General features: G+C 48.8%; 1 protein-coding gene across 1 annotated transcript; it reads left to right on the top strand.

The window, feature by feature from the left end:
• The first annotated feature begins 912 nt into the window (after positions 1-912).
• CXCL16 (C-X-C motif chemokine ligand 16) lies at positions 913-18,337 on the top strand. Its single transcript, XM_069979456.1, has 5 exons — positions 913-1,077; positions 15,371-15,503; positions 16,667-16,746; positions 16,855-17,070; positions 17,294-18,337. Exons 1-5 carry the CDS (start codon positions 1,011-1,013, stop codon positions 17,521-17,523), a joined length of 726 nt encoding a protein of 241 aa, XP_069835557.1. The 5' UTR covers positions 913-1,010; the 3' UTR covers positions 17,524-18,337.
• Positions 18,338-18,960: the final 623 nt, after the last annotated feature.

An 18,960-nucleotide genomic window follows, 5' to 3' on the forward strand; every position in this document is an offset into this window, starting at 1 on the left:
TAGTGAGTGAGCGCTGTATACCTCCAGCAGGGTCAGGATCCTAACCTATCCAGACATCCAGTGTACCCACCTGCTAAATATGGGGTCAAACTGACCAGGCCTAATAAGGACAGGCTACGGTACGGGCTGATAACAGAGAACAATAGTGGGTGATAGATATACATATATATATATATATATATATATATATATAGTAAGGTTGGGCCGTCACTGTACATACCTACCAAATGTCTTTATAAGGTAAGGTTCTCGCTGTTGCCCATAGCAACCAATCACAGCGCAGCTGTCATTTCTCACATTGCTCTGATAAAATGAAAGCTGAGCTGTGATTGGTTGCTACGGGCAACACAGCGTATGTATAGATATACTATCCCACAGTGGCGTAGCTACCATAGAGGCAGGGTAGGCAGTTGCTATGGGGCCCTTGCAGGAGGGGGGCCCGGGGGAGAAGGTAAAAGCGTCTGTCCTTCTGCTTAACCCCTTACTGCAGTGTGTAAGTGACCCAATCTTTACTTACATGCTGCAACACAAAAAAAGGGTTAACAAGCAGAAGACAGAGATATCTGCTTCACTGCACTGATAACCCCTGACCTCTGTGGCTGCCACATTCAAGTAGGAAGATGTGCAGAGCTCCATGCAGAGGTCAGGGGTTATCAGTGCACTAGAAGTATATATATATATATATATATATATGCGCAGTGCTTTGTGTTGTGCGTAGGGGAGAGGGGCCCCTTAAAATTTTTTGCTGTGGGGCCCCAGGAATCCTAGCTACGCCCCTGCTATCCCATTATACATTGTGATTTCCCGGAGTCACATGTTACAGAGGGATCACATCATGGGAAACTCCGCAGTCACCGAAAGTGAAAGCTGGAGGAGAGGGAGGCGGAGAGAGCGAGGAGAGGAGGGGACCCGACGGAGCGAGACAGAGAGTGTGAGAGACAGTGCGAGAGGTCGGCAGTGCTGGCCAGGAGCACTACCTGTAAGCGGCTCCTCCTCTCCGTGGTGTCAGGATGAGGGCTCCGCAGGACTCTGGTCTCCTCCTCCTCCTCTTCCTCCTGGAGCTGACCCCTATGCCAGGTGAGTGCCCCCTATATATATAGCTATATTAGAATAGATAGATGTTTCTCCCAGTTGCTGTACACTCGCCTACCACATCTGCTGGAAGGTTGTTCCAAGTATCTACTACTCTTTCAGTAAAGTAATATCCTCGGGTGTAGCCAGTCATTGTCCCCATTCAGTGACAGCGACCTGAGGTCCTGGGAGTGAGATAGACGGGACACAGGACGGACATATGAATGGACAAGCCCTTTAAGAAATGTCTGGGTGACAACCAATATGGCTACCGTTACAAGGCAAATCTGACACAGTCAACTGCATTACTTAAAGGAATCCAGGATACACCTTTAAGGAGCTGTAAGGCCACCCAGCTTTCCCAGGTACAGACAGACGGCTATAGGATGATACTTGATCATGTGACCAGTGTGGTGTCTTATGGTCGGGTCATGAGACTTGTCGCTGAGGGTTTCTCCATCCAGCTGTAGTATAGCGGTATACAGCAGTAATATGTGGCACCATATGGCGCAGCTATTTATCAGCTACATGGCTATGCTATGTGTGTACTGTATGGCAGTAGTATCCAGGCACTGTGAGCTCTATGAACTGTAATGCATGACCTTGTTATGTGGGCACTCTATGGCGGCATTATTTAGACAAACAAGAATTCCTCCTACCTGATGGCACTGTGGTGTAGGCACTGGGCAGTGGGGATAGGTAGGCACTGTATGGCAGCATTTGTTCAGGTGCTATGTGGCAGTTTTATTTGGGTGCTGTATGGCAGTATTATATATGCATCGTATGGTAGTGCTACGTTTGCATCCTATGGTAATAGTCTTCAGGCACTGTGCGCTAGTATTATATGTGTACTCTATGGCAGTTGTATATATCTGTTATATTATGTGTATTGTTATGTGTGTGGCTGTATTATATGTGTACTCTATGGCAGTTGTATATATCTGTTATATTATGTGTATTGTTATGTGTGTGGCTGTATTATATGTGTACTCTATGGCAGTTGTATATATCTGTTATATATGTATATGTATTGTTATGTGTGTGGCTGTATTATGTGTGTACTCTATGGCAGTTGTATATATCTGTTATATATATATGTATATGTATTGTTATGTGTGTGGATGTATTATATGTGTACTGTATGGCAGTTGTATATATCTGTTATATATATGTATATGTATTGTTATGTGTGTGGATGTATTATATGTGTACTCTATGGCAGTTGTATATATCTGTTATATTATTTGTATTGTTATGTGTGTGGCTGTATTATATGTGTACTCTATGGCAGTTGTATATATCTGTTATATATATGTATATGTATTGTTATGTGTGTGGTTGTATTATGTGTGTACTCTATGGCAGTTGTATATATCTGTTATATTACTTGTACTATGTGTGTACTCTATAGCAGTTGTATATATCTGATATATATATATATATATATATATATACATATATATTGTTATGTGTGTGGCTGTATTTTGTGTGTACTCTATGGCAGTTGTATATATCTGTTATATTACTTGTACTATGTGTGTACAGTGTGTACAATACAGCTCCATTCACTTCAATAGAACAGAGCTGTAATACCGCACCCAGACTCAGGACAGAGGTGGTGCTCATGTTTTCCTAAGCCTGGATAACCCCTGCGTTATTATAGGAGGTGGCCCCCATAGACTTGCTGCAGTACTCATTCCTTCCTGCGGAGGAGCTGCAGTAAGACTGAGCATTTTTGTGCTGTTTAATGATTAACGATAAATGTTGACTAACGAGATTGTTTATCGTTAACCTGAATTCGTCCCCGATACTACACAGATTGATATTTGTTATGCTACGTTTACACGGAACGATAATTCGCCCAATCGATCGTTTAACGATTTTAAAGCAACAATTTGGTTTTTATAACGATCAGCGTTTAGAAGAATAAATCGTTAGAAAAGTCGTTATTGCGATTGTTTATAAGATCGCTTATCTCACACATAGGGTTTACACGAAACGATCTGCGAATTTTTTGAGAACGACCAACAACGATTTGAGAACATGTTGAAAGATCAAAATGAACGATTTCTCGCTCGTCGCTTGGTCGTTCGCTGCGTTTACACGGAACGATTATCGCTCAAATGCAATCGTTATTGCGAAAATTCGAACGATAATCGTTCCATACAAACGCAGCATTAGTTATCATTATTTCCTCCATCCGACAATTGAAGGAACAATGTGGAATAATCGTGCGATTACTCGGAACGATTATCCTTCGAATTTACGCAATAACAATCGCATTTGAGCGATAATCGACTCGTGTAAACGCAGCGAACGACCAAGCGACGAGCGAGAAAACGTTCATTTTGATCTTTCAACATGTCCGCAAATCATCGTTGGTTGTTTGCTAAAAATTCGCAGATCGTCTTAAAAACGATCGCAATAACGATTTTTCTAACGATTTATCCGTCTAAACGCTGACCGTTATAAAAACCAAATCGTTGCTTCAAAATCGTTAAACGATCGATTGGGCGAATTATCGTTTTGTATAAACGTAGCATTATAGTGAACAATTAGATGAGCGATTTCTCGTTGGTCCTTTGATAATTGCCGGCAGCTACACAAAGCGATTATCGTTTAAATTCGATTGATAGAACGATAAATCTCCCGATAATCGTCCGGTGTAATAAGGAACCGTCCGCTCTGTGCCTCCTTGTTGCTGTGTGCAGAGGCTGCGGACGTTCTCTACCAGCCAGGACTTGTACTTTGTACTAGGGGGGGAGCGGGAGAGGGGAGGGGTGCCATCTTGTACCTGGGGGGAGCGGGGGAGGGGAGGGGTGCCATCTTGTACCTAACATGTGTTTACTAAGGAGGCGCCCGCTCTATTACCCGCCAGACTTATTCTTGGCGTCCACTAAGACGCTGCAGTGGGCGAATGTTATTTTTATGCCTAATAAATTATTCCTCCGATGGGTGAATGTGAAGAAAACCGCTCCTGAAATCCTCTGTGCTGCTGTGGAGCCTAATACCACTATTATAATCTATGGCATCGTCCCATCATGATACTCACTAAAATCATCACATGAGCAGCCAGGTCAGCGCCCTCTACAGAAACAGCATGGCTCCGCTCCTGAAATACTCTGTGCTGCTGTGGTGCGAACAGGTCACCGGGTACAGTAGATCAGCACTATTCTTCCCTGAAATCCTCTGTGCTGCTGTGGAGCAGCAGACTTTCACCCTCCCGGTATAACACTGTCCCTGTTAGGTGCCGCTTCTTTCTTATATAGTCTCCCCTGAAATCCTCTGTGCTGCTGGGGACTCTCTTCCTTATACATCTAACTCTGTGCCTTGTCCTTAGTTGAGTGGACTGGCCAGGGCCTCATCTCCTGTAATACTCTGTGCTGCTGAGGACCCTGCTGCAGCTCCCCTTCCCATGAGGCCCTGGGTCCCCACTAATATCATCACATGTGGACATGTCACTGCCTGACACAGTCGGAGCTGAAATCCTCTGTGCTGCTGCGCACTGGGGAAGCTGTTCATAGACAGCCACTTGGCGGGGATAACCTGTGGCCGTCTGTTCTCCCGGCAGCTGGTGACGCTGTGCCTGGGGACGCTCTGATTGGCTGCACAGACTCCTTCATATACTGATTCATCAGGGCGCGGTCACATGACAGGTCACACCGCAACCTGAGCGTATATATATATACAGCAGACGGGGCTGTGTGCCAAACCGGGGAATTCTCAGCCGTAAAGCCAGTCTGCTCACCAGAACTAACATACTGTACAGTATCACACAGGAGAGGCTTAGATACACCGGATTATCAGACAGTATCACACAGGAGAGGCTTAGATACACCGGATTATCAGAGTATCACATAGGAGAGGTTTAGATACACCGGATTATCAGACAATATCACAAAGGAGAGGCTTAGATACACCGGATTATCAGAGTATCACATAGGAGAGGTTTAGATACACCGGATTATCAGACAATATCACACAGGAGAGGTTTAGATACAGCGGATTATCAGACAGTATCACACAGGAGAGGTTTATATACACCGGATTATCAGAGAGTATCACACAGGAGAGGTTTAGATACACCGGATTATCAGACAATGTCACACAGGAGAGGCTTAGATACACCGTATTATCAGACATGAGATGTTTAGATACACCGGATTATCACACAGTATCACACAGGAGAGGCTTAGATACACTGGCTCAGAACTATACCAGGTAGGCTTAGCTATACAGGTGCACTATTCAGTATTACACATGAAAGACTTATGCTGCGTTTACACGGAGCGATTATCGTTAGAATTTTCGCAATAACGATGGCATTTGAGCGGTAATCGTTCCGTGTAAACGCAGCGAACGATTAAGCGACGAGCGAGAAATCGTTCATTTTGATCTTTCAACATGGTGTCAAACGCAGGATTATGCTGCGTTTACATGTAGCGATAATTCGCCCGATCGTACGAATAACGATATCGAAAGAACGATTTTTTTTTTAGAACAATCAGCGTTTAGACGGAACGATATATTGTACGGAAAAATCGTTTTGCGATCGCTTGAGCCTATCTCGCACATATGTAAATCTGTGAACGACTGTTTACACGGAACAATATGCGAATTTTTTACGAACGACGATTTTAGAACATGTAAGATCAAAATGAACGATTTCTCGTTCGGCGTTTGATCGTTCGCAGCGTTTACACGTACGATTATCGTTTGAATTGGATCGCTATCGTGCAAATTCGCACGATAATCGTTCCATGTAAACGCAGCATTAGATACACTAATTTAGACAGTTATCACAGATGACTGTCTTAGATGTTCAGCAGGCAGTATCACACAGGAGAGGCTTAGATACACTAGCTCACAACTATACCAGGTAGGTTTAGCTACTGGGGTTCACTATTCAGTAATTTACATGAAAGAATTGGATACACCAATTTATCAGTCAGTATCTCACATGATTGGCTTAGATACACAGCTCGGCACAATACAAAAAAGAATCAGATACAGCTTTTCAGTATAGCACAAAATAGGCTTGGATACATCAGCTGATTAGACAGTATCACATTACAGGCTTAGATACAGCAGGTTACCAGGATGTAAAGCACAGGACAGTCTTACATACAATAGTTCAGCAGGCAGAATTGTACATATCAGGCTTAGATACACCTTTTTATCTGATTGTATCACACATGAGAATCTTAGATACAGAAGCTTATAAGGCAGTTTCACACATGGCTTAGATACAGGGGCTCAGTGGACATCATCACACATTATAGGCTTAGATACACAGGCTCAGTAGAGAGTATCACACATGATAGAATGATACACAGGCTCAGGGGATAGTATCACACATGATAGGCTTAGATACAGGGGCTCAGTGGACATCACCACACATTATAGGCTTAGATACACAGGCTCAGTGGATAGTATCACACATTATAGACTTAGATACACAGGCTCAGTAGAGAGTATCACACATGATAGAATGATACACAGGCTCAGGGGATAGTATTACACATGATAGGCTTAGATACACAGGCTCAGTGGATAGTATCACACATGATAGGCTTAGCTACAGGGGGCAGTATCACGTATGATAGGACAGCTTGTCCACTTAACCCTATAATCCCCAGTAATAATGTTATACAGAAGCTGTGACCCGGTGTGACCCCCTCGGAGCCCCCACAATAGATCCCCTTGTTCCATGGAGCCGGCGCTGTCCTCAGGGCTCAGGGGCCCCGGGAGGGTCGGGGGCTTCTCACTGCCTGATCTGAATAGGGTATTATACAGAGGCCGCACCCGGGGGGCTCCTGTGACTGGCACCCTGGTGGGGGCAGTAGTGTCTGTGGTTCTCTCTCTGGGGGGCTCCTGTGACTGGTACCCTGGTGGGGGCAGTAGTATCTGTGGTCCCTTACTCTGGGGGGGCTCCGGTGACTGGCACCCTGGTGGGGGCAGTAGTGTCTGTGGTTCTCTCCCCGGGGGGGCTCCTGTGACTGGCACCCTGGTGGGGGCAGTAGTGTCTGTGGTCCCTTACTCTGGGGGGGCTCCGGTGACTGGCACCCTGGTGGGGGCAGTAGTGTCTGTGGTCCCTTACTCCGGGGGGCTCCTGTGACTGGCACCCTGGTGGGGGCAGTAGTATCTGTGATTCTCTCTCTGGGGGGCTCCTGTGACTGGCACCCTGGTGGGGGCAGTAGTATCTGTGGTCCCTTACTCCGGGGGGCTCCTGTGACTGGCACCCTGGTGGGGGCAGTAGTATCTGTGGTCCCTTACTCTGGGGGGCTCCTGTGACTGGCACCCTGGAGGGGGCAGTAGTGTCTGTGGTTCTCTCTCCGGGGGGCTCCTGTGACTGGCACCCTGGTGGGGGCAGTAGTGTCTGTAGTCCCTTACTCTGGGGGGCTCCTGTGACTGGCACCCTGGTGGGGGCACTAGTGTCTGTGGTTCTCTCCCCGGGGGGCTCCTGTGACTGGCACCCTGGTGGGGGCAGTAGTATCTGTGGTCCCTTACTCCGGGGGGCTCCTGTGACTGGCACCCTGGTGGGGGCAGTAGTGTCTGTGGTTCTTACTCCGGGGGGCTCCTGTGACTGGCACCCTGGTGGGGGCAGTAGTATCTGTGGTCCCTTACTCCGGGGGGCTCCTGTGACTGGCACCCTGGTGGGGGCAGTAGTGTCTGTGGTTCTTACTCCGGGGGGCTCCTGTGACTGGCACCCTGGTGGGGGCAGTAGTATCTGTGGTTCTTACTCCGGGGGGCTCCTGTGACTGGCACCCTGGTGGGGGCAGTAGTGTCTGTGGTCCCTTACTCCGGGGGGATCCTGTGACTGGCACCCTGGTGGGGGCAGTAGTGTCTGTGGTTCTTACTCCGGGGGGCTCCTGTGACTGGCACCCTGGTGGGGGCAGTAGTGTCTGTGGTTCTCTCTCCGGGGGGCTCCTGTGACTGGCACCCTGGTGGGGGCAGTAGTGTCTGTGGTTCTCTCTCCGGGGGGCTCCTGTGACTGGCACCCTGGTGGGGGCAGTAGTGTTTGTGGTTCTTACTCCGGGGGGCTCCTGTGACTGGCACCCTGGTGGGGGCAGTAGTATCTGTGGTCCCTTACTCCGGGGGGCTCCTGTGACTGGCACCCTGGTGGGGGCAGTAGTATCTGTGGTTCCTACTCCGGGGGGGCTCCTGTGACTGGCACCCTGGTGGGGGCAGTAGTATCTGTGGTTCTCTCTCTGGGGGGCTCCTGTGACTGGCACCCTGGTGGGGGCAGTAGTATCTGTGGTCCCTTACTCTGGGGGGGCTCCTGTGACTGGCACCCTGCTGGGGGCAGTAGTGTCTGTGGTTCTTACTCCGGGGGGCTCCTGTGACTGGCACCCTGGTGGGGGCAGTAGTGTCTGTGCTATAGAGGGTCTGAATCTCTTTGATGGGTAAGCCGGGGCACCTCTGGGGCATCTGGGGGTGGCACTTGCTGTCTGGGCCCCTGGCACCCCCTTGTCTTAGTATAACCATAGCAGTGAGCAGGTGAGTGTGTGACACACCTTGTAGTGTGATACATGCCAGGACATGCCAGCGCCTGTGCACCTGATAACAATGCCTGGAATGTGCCGGGGGCGACCAGGGAGACGGCCGCTCTTATATGGGAGAAATCCTCTCTCCTCATGTCACACATTGCTCCTGGCTCTATAATAAGGATTGGCACCATCCACATCAATGGCCACATCCTCCCCAGCACTGTGTAAGTATAGGTGTGTGGACACTAGCAGTGATCTCCATGATATATAGGATGTCCTGGACAGGTGGGCACCTTCTTGGGGGGGGGGGGGGATTCCTTTGGGACATCACAGGACAGGAAGAGTTATCTTAGGGACAGCGCTGTGAGGATGAGGCTGTACATAGTGACAGTCTGAGCAGATTCGGCTGTCTGGCAGGCTGACACCCCCACCCCTCCCCCCGGGGATTTCTCCTGCTGATACACAGTTAAATTATGTTTAATAATCGGAATTTGTCATTTTGCCAAAAATTCCTGACACTAATAAAAGTGTCTGCGGGTAGAAAAGAGAGGACTGATAAAGTACTGACCATACAGCGGGCACCAGATGCCAACACCGACGGGGCCGCCATGGTCCTCTGCATGGGAAAAAATGGCGGCTGTTGGTGGTGACAGATACAGATGTGAGGCTCTGGGGTTAGGAGAACTCTGATGGTAGGGGGCACTCTGATGGCAGGGGGCACTCTGATGGTAGGGGGCACTCTGATGGTAGGGGCACTCTGATGGTAACGGGCACTCTGATGGTAGGGGGCACTCTGATGGTAGGGGGCACTCTGATAGTAAGGGGCACTCTGATGGTAAGGGGCACTCTGATGGTAGGGGGCACTCTGATGGTAAGGGGCTCTCTGATGGTAAGGGGTACTCTGATGGTAGGGGGCATTTTGATGGTAAGGGGCACTCTGATGGTAGGGGGCACTCTCATGGTAGAGAACACTCTCATGGTAGGGGGCACTCTCATGGTAGGGGGCACTCTGATGTACCATTAGGGGCATTCTCATGGTTGGGCACAGTGTGGCGATATTTTTGGAAACACTGTGATGGTTGGTGCCCTCTGATGACACTACTAGGGGCATTCTGATAGCATGTTGGTACTGTTCGGAGCACTCTGACACTTTTTGGGGGCACATGAATGGCACAAGTTAGGAGACTGATGGCACTATTGGAAACACTGTGATGGTTGGATGCACACTGGAAGCACTATTGTGGGCACTCTCATGATTAGATGTACACTCACCAGCCACTTTATTAGGTACACCTGTCCAACTGCACGTTACCACTTAATTTCTAATCAGCCAATCACATGGCGGCAACTCAGTGCATTTAGGCATGTAGACATGGTCAAGACAATCTCCTGCAGTTCAAACCGAGCATCAGTATGGGGAAGAAAGGGGATTTGAGTGCCTTTGAACGTGGCATGGTTGTTGGTGCCAGAAGGGCTGGTCTGAGTATTTCAGAAACTGCTGATCTACTGGGATTTTCACGCACAACCATCTCTAGGGTTTACAGAGAATGGTCCGAAAAAGAAAAAACATCCAGTGAGCGGCAGTTCTGTGGGCGGAAATGCCTTGTTGATGCCAGAGGTCAGAGGAGAATGGGCAGACTGGTTCCAGCTGATAGAAAGGCAACAGTGACTCAAATAGCCAACCGTTACACCCAAGGTAGGCAGAAGAGCATCTCTGAACGCACAGTACCTCCAACTTTGAGGCAGATGGGCTACAGCAGCAGAAGACCACACCGGGGGCCACTCCTTTCAGCTAAGAACAGGAAACTGAGGCTACAATTTGCACAAGCTCATCGAAATTGGACAGTAGAAGATTGGAAAAACGTTGCCTGGTCTGATGAGTCTCGATTTCTGCTGCGACATTCGGATGGTAGGGTCAGAATTTGGCGTCAACAACATGAAAGCATGGATCCATCCTGCCTTGTATCAACGGTTCAGGCTGGTGGTGGTGGTGTCATGGTGTGGGGAGTATTTTCTTGGCAATCTTTGGGCCCCTTGGTACCAATTGAGCATGGCTGCAACGCCACAGCCTACCTGAGTATTGTCGCTGACCATGTCCATCCCTTTATGACCACAATGGACCCAACATCTGATGGCGACTTTCAGCAGGATAAGGCGCCATGTCATAAAGCTAGAATCATCTCAGACTGGTTTCTTGAACATGACAATAAGTTCACTGTACTCCAATGGCCTCCACAGTCACCAGATCTCAATCCAATAGAGCATCTTTGGGATGTGGTGGAACGGGGGATTGGCATCATGGATGTGCAGCCGACAAATCTGCGGCAACTGTGTGATGCCATCATGTCAATATGGACCAAAATCTCTGAGGAAGCTTCCAGCACCTTGTTGTATCTATGCCACCAAGAATTGAGGCAGTTCTGAAGGCAAAAGGGGGTCCAACCCGTTACTAGCATGGTGTACCTAATAAAGTGGCCGGTGAGTGTACACTGGCAGCACTATTAGGGGCACTCTCATGGTCGCGGCACTCTGATGGTTTGGGCACTCTGATGGTTGGATGCACACTGGCAGCACTATTGTGGGCACTCTCATGATTAGATGTACACTGGCAGCACTATTGTGGGCACTCTCATGATTAGATGTACACTGGCAGCACTATTGTGGGCACTCTCATGATTAGATGTACACTGGCAGCACTATTGGGGGGCCCCTGCTGAGACCTTAGGAGACACAAAAATGTACAGGAGATTGGTACTCCCTCTGGCTATGGTCCATACCCCAGATCTACCTCTGGTTTAGATGGTGGACTCCTCAGCTTCAGAGGTGTATACAGAAGATTGGGGCCACCATAGACAATAGTTCCATTAGTCATTTCCACCAGGGACTCCAACAGTCTGACCTTCTCTAGTCCCACCAGTGTAGGGTACGACGAGACATGGGTGTCATACCTCGCACAGTACCTGTAGGCCCCATAGTCAGAAGGTGTGTGGTGGTGACCTGTCTCTGCTCCAGAGGAAACTACTGAGACCTCTTCTGCTTTTCCAGAGGTGAGAAGCATCTGCTCGGATACAAGATGGAATGTGACCAATACTAGAGATGGAGTGCAGGCTGTCCTCCGAGACTCTGTCAGTGACTCTGCGCTATGTTTATACTGAGATTACAGGAGACGTCTGCTCTCGTATGAGGCAATAGTTCTGCTCGGCCGCCAAACCAGTAACAGGAGGTCTAAAAGCTAAAGGAGTTCTCTGCGTCTAACTTGTTAGATACATCACAAAGTGTCCCCTACTGGACCCCCGCCATCAGCTGTAAATAGGTGTTATGTTTGCCTACAGCTCCCCCAAAGGAGAGGTCAGGCATTACACATTGCACTTTTTATTAAGACGAACAGATGTAATATACAGAAATATTGTCTGATTTAAAGGGGTCTTCCACAATGAGAAACATGTCTGAATTCTGCCAAAAACAGCGACACACCTGTCCAAGGGTAGTGCCTGGTATTGCAGCTCAATACTGATCAATGAATGGGAAGAAGATTGGGGGGGAGCAGTGAACTTCATAGACTGCTAGTGACTATGGGAAGTGGGATCACTCTGTAATATTTTCTCTGGTACTGGCTTAGACCCTCCACCAGTTTCTTACTGGGAATTTCCGTGACTCATAGAACATTCCGCACACTCATCCACAGTTATTATCAGGGGTTAATGATTAAGCTTTTGGAGGGGAGAATGTGAGACTGGACCTTTGCTCTGTAAGGTGGATTAGGAGAAGGCGCCTCCCAAACACAAGGGGGCGCACCTACACAGAGCGCTCGCATCATGTCCATCACCACAGAAGCACAATGTATACTGGGAGTGTGGAGAGGCCACATATACAGCACAGGGACGGATGAGAGTTCGGCTAATTGGACACATGAAAAATAAACCACTTTCTCGGGAATTAAAGCGTGGCGACTCTGCACACAGATACTGCCTCATTTATACACAGCGCCACAGTATATCAGGCTGTATCCTCATACCTCCTCTGGTGCACACCCTCACAGTCCCCCTAATACAAACCTTTAAAGACCAACCCTGCCAGTGCACACACCACCGCCATCCTACTAGTGCACACCATCACAATCCTGTCAGGGCACACCATCACAGTCCTATCAGGGCACACCATCACAGTCCTATCAGGGCACACCATCACAATCCTGTCAGGGCACACCATCACAGTCCTAACAGGGCACACCATCACAGTCCTAACAGGGCACACCATCACAATCCTAACAGGGCACACCATCACAGTCCTATCAGGGCACACCATCACAGTCCTATCAGGGCACACCATCACAATCCTGTCAGGGCACACCATCACAGTCCTAACAGGGCACACCATCACAGTCCTAACAGGGCACACCATCACAATCCTGTCAGGGCACACCATCACAGTCCTAACAAGGCACACCATCACAGTCCTAACAGGGCACACCATCACAATCCTAACAGGGCACACCATCACAGTCCTATCAGGGCACACCATCACAGTCCTATCAGGGCACACCATCACAATCCTGTCAGGGCACACCATCACAGTCCTAACAGGGCACACCATCACAGTCCTAACAGGGCACACCATCACAATCCTGTCAGGGCACACCATCACAGTCCTAACAGGGCACACCATCACAGTCCTAACAGGGCACACCATCACAGTCCTAACAAGGCACACCATCACAATCCTATCAGGGCACACCATCACAGTCCTACCAGGGCACACCATCACAGTCCTAACAGGGCACACCATCACAGTCCTAACAAGGCACACCATCACAATCCTATCAGGGCACACCATCACAATCCTATCAGGGCACACCATCACAGTCCTACCAGGGCACACCATCACAGTCCTATCACGGCACACCATCACAGTCCTATCAGTGCACACCATCACAGTCCTATCAGGGCACACCATCACAGTCCAATCAGGGCACACCATCACAGTCCTATTAGGGCACACCATCACTGTCCTATCACGGCACACTATCACAATCATACCAATGCACACCATCACAGTCCTATCAGGGCACACCATCACAGTCCTATCAGTGCACACCATCACAGTCCTATCAGTGCACACCATCACAATCCTATCAGGGCACACCATCACAGTCCTATCAGTGCACACCATCACAGTCCTATCAGTGCACACCATCACAGTCCAATCAGGGCACACCATCACAGTCCTATCAGGGCACACCATCACAATCATACCAATGCACACCATCACAATCATACCAGGGCACACTATCACAGTCCTATCAGTGCACACCATCACAACCATATCAGTGCACATCATCACAGTCCTAAAAGGGCACACCATGACAGTCCTATCAGTGCACACCATCACAGTCCTATCCGGGCACACCATCACAGTTCTATCAGGGCACACCATCACAGTCCTATCAGGGCACACCATCACAGTCCTATCAGGGCACACCATCACAATCCTATCAGTGCACACTATCACAATCCTATCAGGGCACACCATTACAGTCCTATCAGGGCACATCATCACAGTCCTAAAAGGGCACACCATCACAGTCCTATCACTATATACATTCACAGTTCTGCCAGTGTATATCATGACAGTCTTTTCAGTGCACACCTTTACAGTCCTTCCAGTGCATACCATCACAATCTTACCGCAGCACACCATCACAATCCTATTAGCGTATGCATTGCCAGTCCTACCAGTGCACACCATTACAATTCGATTAGTATATTGTTTCATAGCCCAGCCAGTGTGAACCATTACAATCCTTTCAGTACACCACAATCCTGCCATTGCCCACCATCACAATACTATCAGTGCATACATTCAGAGTGCTGCCAGTGTGGTGTCCCACCACAGGTGTTATTAGTATTTTACACTCCTCACAAAAGTCTGTACTTGAAGTAAAAGTGGTAATGAAGTAGTAACTAAGTTTTGCCACTAGATGTTGCTAATGTATGTAACTGTACTTGTATAATGCACAGCTGTAGTAACTAAGGGGTTATTGTTTGTTATAATCTGCACACCAGTGAGAGCCCTCTTTTCTCTTCACCTATCTCTGTGTTGCTTTTTCTTTGCACTTTCTTCTCCACCACTCACAGGGGACTTTACACCTCTTGTAGGAAGTTGTCACATGGGGAGAGGAAGTACACACCCACACCTAGTCAGTGTGCAGTGTAGTCTAGCCGGTGGTAGTGGATAGACGGACATGAGAGACGCAGACACCAGTTTCTTGAAAGCAGCACTTCTACTCACTATGCAGTGTTAGGCCACTAAAGGAGAGGACAAGTCGGAGATCACCCCAACCCACGCAGTAAACATCTCTGACAGTATCCTGATAACAAGAGGAACTGATCTGGATAGAGAAAAGTTCCTAGAAGCCTACATACTCTATCTCGCAGCATGGGTGTAACCAGGTAAATTTGGCCACTCTTCTCAACTCAGGTAACAAGGTCTGGGGCTTGTGTCACCCTTATAGGACGGGTCACCCGACACTGTAGGGCAACGGGTGGTATACCGACAGCTAAGGTCGGAACACGGACACAAGTATACGTCAACATTCAAGTCTTCAGTATTTGACTTTTCTTTCTTCTTCTAAAGTCTTTCTATTGCCCTGTTTGCCCCCCCCCCTAACGCCGACCCTTGACATGACTGTGTTTAACCAAGATGTTTGGCACAGTTTATTGTTTGTGTAGAATAAGCCCCAGCAAGTATGTAGCCCATAATGTGAGAGACGGACTTTATTATTCCATCCATTGTTCCTTGTGTCTTCTCAGGTGTCGCACAAATAGGCCCCAGCTTTAAATATTGTCAGGACTGTAAAACGATGCCAAAGAAAGACGAAGAAGGATACCACGTGCTTCTAGTGAAAAACGCTGTGTATGAAGATTGCCCCCACAACAGAGTCAAGTAAGAGGGATACCTAATCATAGTGAGGGGCACCCCTGATCCCATCATGGTGAGGACTGTCTATGCCGTAATCATAGTGAGGGGCCCCTCTGATCCCACCATGGTGAGGACTGTCTATGCCGTAATCATAGTGAGGGGCCCCTCTGATCCCACCATGGTGAGGACTGTCTATGCCGTAATCATAGTGAGGGCCCCTCTGATCCCACCATGGTGAGGACTGTCTATGCCATAATCATAGTGAGGGGCCCCTCTGATCCCACCATGGTGAGGACTGTCTATGCCGTAATCATAGTGAGGGGCCCCTCTGATCCCACCATGGTGAGGACTGTCTATGCCGTAATCATAGTGAGGGGCACCCCTGATCCCACCATGGTGAGGACTGTCTATGCCGTAATCATATTGAGGGGCCCCTCTGATCCCACCATGGTGAGGACTGTCTATGCCGTAATCATATTGAGGGGCCCCTCTGATCCCACCATGGTGAGGACTGTCTATGCCGTAATCATAGTGAGGGGCCCCTCTGATCCCACCATGGTGAGGACTGTCTATGCCGTAATCATAGTGAGGGGCCCCTCTGATCCCACCATGGTGAGGACTGTCTATGCCATAATCATAGTGAGGGGCCCCTCTGATCCCACCATGGTGAGGACTGTCTATGCCGTAATCATAGTGAGGGGCCCCTCTGATCCCACCATGGTGAGGACTGTCTATGCCGTAATCATAGTGAGGGGCCCCTCTGATCCCACCATGGTGAGGACTGTCTATGCCGTAATCATAGTGAGGGGCCCCTCTGATCCCACCATGGTGAGGACTGTCTATGCCGTAATCATAGTGAGGGGCCCCTCTGATCCCACCATAGTGAGGACTGTCTATGCCGTAATCATAGTGAGGGCCCCTCTGATCCCACCATGGTGAGGACTGTCTATGCCATAATCATAGTGAGGGGCCCCTCTGATCCCACCATGGTGAGGACTGTCTATGCCGTAATCATAGTGAGGGGCCCCTCTGATCCCACCATGGTGAGGACTGTCTATGCCGTAATCATAGTGAGGGGGCACATCTGATCCCACCATGGTGAGGACTCTCTATGACCCCAGTTTTGTATATTGCTCGGACCATCCTGTCTTCTCCCTGTCATCATTTGTCCTTTATTTTCCTCTCAGGTTTCGGTTACCAAGAGTAAATATCTGTGCTGATAAAACTGATCCATGGGTGAGAAATGTCATGAGCTGCATCGACCAGGGTGAGAATCCCCATCACCTGTGTGCAATACGACCAGGAATGAATGGGTGGATAATAGATAGCAATCTATGTGCAATCCCTTGTAATAGTCTTGGTCTCCTCTTTGCAGGTAGAACTCCTTGTCTGCAACCGTCTACGACTCAGAAAGAACAGACACTCCAAACTACCCAAGAATCTACAGCCAAAACAGCTCCCCCCTTAAGACAGTCCACTCAGACCTGGGCAGGAGGGACGCTGAAGCCTTCAGAAGCCACCACACAAGAGGCGACCATGGGGCTCACCAGCACTAGGCCCGACTCAGAGCAGAATAAGGACCTATTACATGGTATGGACATTGGCCATAAACTGCAGGGTGGACTGGGGGATCCCAAGGTGGGACTGGTGACGTCACGACTTATCGTTAGTACCTGGCTGAGCATCTGTGGTTATAAGTAGAGTATGCAGTGATGGTTGGTTTTATCTGCATGGGGGGTAGAAAATGGTCTGTGGGCTTCTTGAATGGTATCTAGCCATACTTCACCTTGGTGTTTCCTTCTCTTCCCGTACAGGTATTGGACCTACAGAGGGTAAAGATGACGACACAAAGAGCAAAATGAACCAGATGACGATAGCCGTCATCTCTTTAATCCTCATCGTCCTGGTGATGGTGGCTGTCGGGACCTACTTCGGGTGCAGAAAGATGCGTTTCCTTCAGTCTAGAAGACCATACGTAGCGGCGCTCACAGATTGTGACCCCACGGCTTCATCTTCACAAGCGCTAACAGACATAGGACCGTGAAGAAAAGTCTTCTAGAGGATTGTGGTTGTCTACATGGCCTGGTTGGGTCCAGAACTGCTCGCACAGACGTCCACTTGCTTGTAGATGCTTAAGATTGTGTTTTTTATATAGGAAAGTTAAATCTGGGGGGTTGGTTGGCCATGTGGGGTTTCCACCACCTGCTCTCTATCATAGCAGGAACTCTCAGCACAACCTGAAGCAGACCAGACCTGAGTAGAGTCACCTCTAGAGTAACACTCCCCTCCAACACATCAAGGTGGACATGGACACCCAGTTAACTACAACGTTCTTAAAGCCGTCCAGGCCAAGACGTCCCAACCCAATGAGGTGTCTCCTGACTCATAGACCACCATTTAGATCTGATTCTTCCTTTGCCTAAGCTTGCCATAACTGAAACCATATGGAGGAACTGTGAGACCATCCCATTCTTTCCGGAGAGGGAGTGGATGATGGTTTCCACCGGCCTCATCCTCGGCACGGACATGACGGAGGTACATGTTGGAAGGTCCCGCAGTATCTGAACAGTCCTTCCCTTTTTGGCCAGTATAGAGGGAGTTTTTGGGTCTTACTCCACGATGACCTCTCGTGGCGGAGACTTTGTCATATTGAAACTGTTCCTTCTCCATTTACATATTACACGGTCTGCTGATCTTCTGCTGAGGTTGATCACTAGATCATCGTCTGAGCAGAGAGAACGCAGGGTATTCGTTACTGTTACATAGACTCTTGTGTGTGCTCAGCACATGTATCATACAGGGCATTGCTATACGTCTCTGACAACTATTTGTCTCCTTTTCAAAATGGCGCCGGTTTCTTCATAACGCCCTTCCAGGGGGAGGGGATATCATTACACTAGGGGCGCCAGGCCCACCTCCACTGTATAGAGCGGCCCAGAGGGCACATAGAGGCCTGTGAGGAATTACCTGCAGGTCTTCTATCTCATCATTCACTTAAAGGGGTACTCTGGTATCAGAAAATAAAACTATCACCCCAAGATATATAACTAACTAATACAGTGATATCACTAATAGTGCAGTGTTCTCACTTGATTTAGACCAGACAGGAAGTGGAAAATAATTGTACTACACAAAATGTGTTGTCTCCAGCTCCACGTCTTCTCCCTTTTATCTGGAGACAACACATCCTCCTCATCATATGTCTGGAGGCGTGGCTGAGTCTTGTCCCTGAGCTTAAGCCCCGCCCCTGAGTGATGTCACCATCCTTACTGCCCCCCTTACAGTGTGGTGCTTTGTGCTGAACAGTGCCATAGGCAGGCGAGCAGACAGGGAATGAATGCAGTAGGTGCTGCAGACTTGTAGAGCAATGTTTTGCAGCAGCTCTGGATGGGACTCACAGGAGTGCTGTGGAAAGGGAAAGAGGGAAAGCAATGCATTCTGGGAATTGTAGTACTGCTCAACCAGAAAGCACACTGATTAC

The sequence above is a fragment of the Dendropsophus ebraccatus genome, chromosome 1, assembly GCF_027789765.1.
Source record: "Dendropsophus ebraccatus isolate aDenEbr1 chromosome 1, aDenEbr1.pat, whole genome shotgun sequence".
Lineage (NCBI taxonomy): Eukaryota > Metazoa > Chordata > Amphibia > Anura > Hylidae > Dendropsophus > Dendropsophus ebraccatus.

Excerpts from the sequence above, each read along its gene's own strand:
- CXCL16 (XM_069979456.1), top strand. The coding sequence starts at position 1,011 with ATGAGGGCTCCGCAGGACTCTGGTCTCCTCCTCCTCCTCTTCCTCCTG. Across the intron at positions 16,747-16,854 it reads CATGAGCTGCATCGACCAGG|GTAGAACTCCTTGTCTGCAA; the intron begins GTGAGAATCCCC and ends TCCTCTTTGCAG. Across the intron at positions 17,071-17,293 it reads GAATAAGGACCTATTACATG|GTATTGGACCTACAGAGGGT; the intron begins GTATGGACATTG and ends CTTCCCGTACAG.